At 34.4% G+C, this 5,937-nt stretch overlaps 1 protein-coding gene across 2 annotated transcripts; it reads right to left on the bottom strand.

Annotated features, from left to right (window-relative positions):
* Positions 1–981: 981 nt before the first annotated feature.
* Positions 982–3,960, bottom strand: LOC116121309 (putative dual specificity protein phosphatase DSP8). 2 transcript variants are annotated; one of them, XR_004126710.1, is made up of 7 exons: positions 3,470–3,960; positions 3,229–3,351; positions 2,856–2,949; positions 2,669–2,751; positions 2,425–2,514; positions 1,548–1,902; positions 982–1,343 (listed from the first exon to the last, which is right to left on the bottom strand). XR_004126710.1 is itself a non-coding variant. In XM_031407259.1 (6 exons), exons 1-6 carry the CDS (start codon positions 3,728–3,730, stop codon positions 1,642–1,644), a joined length of 912 nt encoding a protein of 303 aa, XP_031263119.1. In that variant the 5' UTR covers positions 3,731–3,959; the 3' UTR covers positions 1,400–1,641. The 2 variants fall into 2 exon arrangements, 1 of the variants encoding a protein (XP_031263119.1); XM_031407259.1 differs by lacking the exon at positions 982–1,343 and having other exon boundaries at positions 1,400–1,902; positions 3,470–3,959.
* Between the last annotated feature and the right edge of the window lie 1,977 nt (positions 3,961–5,937).

The raw sequence follows: 5,937 nt of genomic DNA, 5'->3' as shown, positions 1-5,937 counted from the left end.
TGGCGGAAACTTGGTGTTTTGTTCTTTGAAGTTTGTTGTAGTTAGGAGAGTTGGTGAACATTCCCTGCTCATTGAGTATAGATTTCACCAACCACTTTCTTATTCATATTCAACTATTATAGAACAAACACTGATTAGTCCTTCATCTACTGGGATGCGAATTGGGACAACTGAATTTTCACAATACACAGATCTTGCTATTAAATTTAAGGTTAGACAAGAATGTGGTAGTTTCAATATTATAAAACATGTCATCATAGATTTTGTGATTTAGAGACATTGATAAGAATATCTCCATGCTCTAGAGAGAAAATGGGTCAAATGCTGATTTTAAGATGTTTGTATTAGGTGTACAAATTACAATGTAGTATTATATACAATTAGAATAAAGAAATTCAGCATTTGATTAAATTCCAATCAATAAGTAAAGAAGTAGACATTAAGCTGCAACTAATTCACCCATCCCTTTGCGTTATTAAAAATGAAAATTAAGTTTAATTAAATTAAAAGGTTGAGAGTTTTAGAATTAAGGCGACTGTTGGGTGGATTATTAATTTCAAATTCAGCCATATCAAGTAATAGTCCAATCATTTTCTCTAAATCTGGGCTTCTTTTTATTTTATATATCTGGGCTCCTGAGCCTTTTTCTATTACTACTATCGTCTGATAATGAAGGGGTTAAATGCATCCATCCAATCCATTCTGTTCACTAACCGCTCTCCACAGTCCATTAAACCCAGCTAATTATAAATAGTGCTAAAATGAATTATTAAGTTAAAATATCTTAATCTCATGAACAAAGGAAATCTGTTTAATGCATAAGTGGAGGCACCACTTTATTGAATTTTCTCAATTATCATCTTATCACCTTTCTTTTCAGAGGTCCATCATCTATAGAGACAACATAGATTTAGATTCTTTTTCTGATTTCAACTTACATCCAACATTTTGTGACACATACATTTTTACTAATTATTTTTATCAATATATATTCCTTCCGTGACTACCAGTCAACAAAAACTATGATTGCTAAAGAATGAAAACAAACATACATTCAAGAAGCTTTTTATCTGTTAATGGGTTATTGCATGAAGCGACAGTAAGACCTGTTTGGGATACACAATCTGTCAAGTAAAGTATTAACTACAGATCCAACCACCAGTCGATAAAGTACAGCATCATGCAATTCATACTTACCATACGTTTATCGGCAAATGTTCCAAGATGTACGTCTGCATCTGCCAACTATGCTACCCAGTGATCAATCGACAGAAAAGGGTATTCACATGAATTGCAGGAACAGTTGCGAAAACCCACCACCCCAAATGAGTATTAGCCTTAGCCTGGACAAATGCCACATTCAGTGACTGAAATATGAGGACTCGACCAGGAGATGCAATTAGAGAGTAAAAAATCTTTATCGGCATAAATATATATACCATAGAATGACGTGTGGATACAAAAATAGATTATACACTCAATTAAAAAAACTCTTCCATCTCTCTTACTTTTCATTTTCCTTCCCTCTCTCATGAACACAACATTACCTGAATACAGGGTAATGGTCAGAGCTCTGAACTTTATTTCATAATGCTCCTGTACAAACAACAACTTCATAGGATCTGGTGGAGCATTGGGCATTTAGCAAGCACGTGCCTCAGGTAGCCTCCTGGTGACAGGTCCACTAACACCAGAAACTTTTAAGGATGCGAAGAGGCATGACAATCTAGCCATCATGGGCCCAGTCCTCATTGTTCTGGATACAACGGCCAGCTCCTTTCCAGCATTATCATCAGAAGTGCCATGATACCCTTCAAGATCTTCTTTTGTTATTAGAACTGCATCACCTGAGGGAGAATATGTAGCAGTAGTGGGTCTTTGCCCGCTGAATTCCTGAACTGCCTGCTTATTATAATTATCCACAAGCAACAAGCTACGGTTGTTACATGATAGCAAGTATTGTCACAGGAAGAAATACTAGAATCAATGTTCAAACGAACACAGTTATGTATTTTTAACACAGTAATGCATTTCTAGCCAGAGACCGTAGGTATAATCATGTAATCAGTAAGCCAACTTAAGTTACGAGTCAGAGAAAAACATACTGTCTTGTTCCATAGGACAAAAGAAGCATTACCATGAAGAGACCAATTTACAATTTGCAAAAAGAATTGTGTGTTATTTAACACCAAGGAAGATAAATTATTCTCAGTTCTTAGCCCCACAATACAAGTGTGGAATCCAGGAGAGATGAAGGCATTCAAAAACCTACATAGAATGCTATCATGGAAAAAGTAAATACACCCAAACTGTCTAACCTCATGTATACCTTTCATATAGTAGGTTAAAGAAACATAGTGCATTAAAAAATTTCGAAAGGTTCTTTTCTTCCCAATTAAATAATTTAGACAAATGATTTCTTACCTTCCACTGTGAGGGGGCCAGCAACACTCTAGGTCTTCTAGATCGCACGTATTCCAAGGCAGAAGCTGGTGTCATGTGCTTATACTCTACCTGCAGACATATAATTAACCCAATTCTTGAGTACTAAAAGGGGCCAAGTAGAATTTAAATGAAAATGAAGAATCTTTAGCTATAATTCGTAAGCCTGATATTTCAAATTGATGAATAACCTCGTAGTAACCAAAAAAAAAAAAAAAATTCTTACCAAATAGCAAAGCACAATGGTTGTGCTTCTTCCACGCCCAGCTTTACAGTGAACATAAGTAGTTCTACCAGAAGATGAATTCCCTGAAGCCAAAAGAAAAAAGAGAACAACAACAATTGGGAATTACAACTCAACCTAAATACAAAAGAACCAAAGTATTGGAGACCAACAAAGTTTATATACTTACTGTGAATAAAATCAACAGCTCTCCTAATATCATCAAACGAAGGAGCAAAGAGATAATCTCTTGTGGGAATTACTAGGTGGTCAATCCCATGGGCCTGTAAACAATAAAAAAATCTTCAAACTGTTAAAAAAACTGCTTCACTTTTAATCCATCATAGAAAGGAAAAACTCAAGCCCTTCAAATTCCATACAAACAACCAGCAAAATAACAACTTCCAAGTACTCATTTCAATGTCCCAAATCAAACAATCTAATCATCAACAATTGCACTTATAAGACATTACTTATTTAATAAATTTCAGCTTTGCAATTAAGAAAGCATCAAAGAGAAACAACATAAGCATATAAAATTAAAACAAAATAAAATCACTAACATGATACAAGGACGAGGGAACGAGAGTTTCATAAGATTCATTGAGAGTGATGACTCCACCGACACCCAGTTGCTTCAACCGGGGAACATCCTTAGGGAACGGAACCGCGCCCAATAAAACAAACTGAAATAAGAAACCAAGAAAAATCATAATCGTATTCAAGAAACAAGTAAAACCCACGATTTCAATAATTAATTAAACCTAAAATCAATAAAATTTGAAAAAGAAATGGAAAAATGACCTGATCAACTTCGTCCCACCATCTGAACTCGGCCTGGATTTTGTTACGAAACACATTATACAAAAGGGTCGGATAAAAGAGGATCCGAGCACCCGCTCCCACCAACGCTCTCTTGGCGTCAACCTTCACAATCTGCTTTCTGTAACAAGGATCGTCGTTTGGATCACAACCCACGTCGTCCAATTCCTCGATCTTCATCTCAAATCTGTGTAAATTCCCAAAATTAGGGGTATGGGTATCGGAAGGAAGGGGATGGAACATAAGATTTGAAAAAATTGAGGGACCAGTAATAAAAGTGGGAGTGATAGTAGGGGTTGGTTTTTTGGGGTCTGGAGAGTCAAGTTGATGGGTTAATTAAGGCATAAGCGATATAGATTGTGAAGAATTTTGTGAAACCGAACAGTCAATCAAAACTCTTCTCAAGGGAAGATCTGGTACATTAGATAGGTCCACCGTTATCTGTGAATCCTCATCGTTAAAACTCTCTGTATTCATTAGACTAAGAAATTAAAATCCAACGACTTTGAGTTATCTATAAAACTAATATTACAATATACAATATATATAATTTCCTTTTTTTATTATTTTTTTGGTATCCAAGAGTGTCTAGATCAGTTTGTGCGTATTTCAACTAATTTTCTATGACCTTGAAATTAAAAGTCAGTAAGCCTCCAAGGGCTATCCTTTATTAGTAGTCGTGTGGATTCGAACTCAAGACCTTTTGAATAATACATCTAACAGTCTTAAGCGAATCATTAAACTATCATGTCCATTTTTAATAAAATAAAACTAGAATCTTTGAGAAACTTTATTTTGAAAAAAAAAAAAAATTGTCAACAGTATTTATCTTAATGGATATATATCAATACATAGATAAAACAAACGTGGGAGTTTCTTTAAAGTTTTACAGAGAATTTATTCATTTGATTTTGATTTATTCAACTACTTCGCTAAAGAATTATACACCAACTTCGTACCTACATTATTAATATCCAAATCCATGACTCAACAACTAGATGAGTTTTCGACAAACTAAATGAATTTATCGTAGGAAGACCCAATTAATAGGGAGTATAATGTTTATCTATTAGGAATCTAAGATTGTGGAAGAGAAATACTTGGGATAGACATCCCTACAAGTACAATTTATTCTTTTCTTCTTTGGGATAAGAAACTAAGAATATTTGAGCAGCCCCAAGAAGTTAGCCCAGTGGTCAATAAGGTTTGTCCCTTTCATTAATTTCTTGGGTTCAAACCACGTTGGGGCACCTATCATATTTGTAGCTTACTTGAAACATTGAGTTTGTAAGGTGTTTAATAGACCCTAAAGATTAATTAAGGTGCACACAAGTTGGTTTAGATACACCGATTATTAAAAATAAATAATAATAAAATAAAATTAAAATTGAGCAATCTAAATGTAGTAGGTAGAATTAATATGTGAAATTAGATTTGATATGGTATAGGTATAATTAATATGTGAAACTAGATTTGGTATAAAATTGACAAGGGAAGGTAAGAATTTAGGCACTTAGTGGTGGAGATTTGAGAGAAGAGGTCGTTATCTGTTGCTCACAGTTAGCTTGACTTGTAGGTTTAACTAATTGAAAAATTCCAAGTTAAGTCCATAAGATAAGATCAAACACATAAATTGAAAAGTAAAGTGGTTCACAATAGATGGGGTAATGATTGTAACTCATTTTCTTCTTATTGGGCAATTTGTGGGTAAAGTTTATTTTTATTTATTTTTTTTGTTATTAGGAGGTATCACGGTCAGTTTACGCCTCGACTAGTCCTCTAACCCCGAACAAAGCTTCTAAAACAAGGCAAACTCTGCAGTCCATGACCAATAATATTAACAATCGTTCTTGTAATTCGAATCTTAAACCATAGGGAAAGCAAACTCTTTGACCCCAAGCCTTTATCGCTCGCCAAACCCATAGTTGGTTATGTGGGTAATGCTTTACATAATGACCCTATCCAATGCCCATGCCCGTAAACGTAAAGACAAACAAAGATTTTCATAACCAATATTAACGAATAAGGAAGGTTTTCTGGCTTTTCGTTTGTATAGTCGTGTATACGTGTGAGCTACAATCGTTGCAGCCCAATTCATTTCTCCAAAAGGGAAATGTTGCTTATGGGTTCTGAAATGGTCCCCTTTGGAGTAAAATGACAAATAAAAACTACTAGGAAATTGATTCTTTGTTGACAATACAAATGGTGGGTATAAATATATAATGGAGAATTGAAAAAGATGAATATGCGATAGTGAAATAATTGTCATATCTTAAGAGAATTATGTGTTTTGCACTAAATTGCTATTCAAAATCTTGGAATCCAACAATTACCAAACTTTAGTTGAATGCTTATTAATTGCATGTTTTAAATTAATATGATTACTACTAATCATAATGCTGGTTCTACCTAGCTATTGTCTTCCAGTTAAGCCCACATCTCTTAGGAAT

This window comes from Pistacia vera, unplaced genomic scaffold (assembly GCF_008641045.1).
Source record: "Pistacia vera cultivar Batoury unplaced genomic scaffold, PisVer_v2 Contig971, whole genome shotgun sequence".
Lineage (NCBI taxonomy): Eukaryota > Viridiplantae > Streptophyta > Magnoliopsida > Sapindales > Anacardiaceae > Pistacia > Pistacia vera.
Note: the sequence above shows the minus strand (reverse complement) of the source record. Positions and strands in the feature narration are given on the sequence as shown.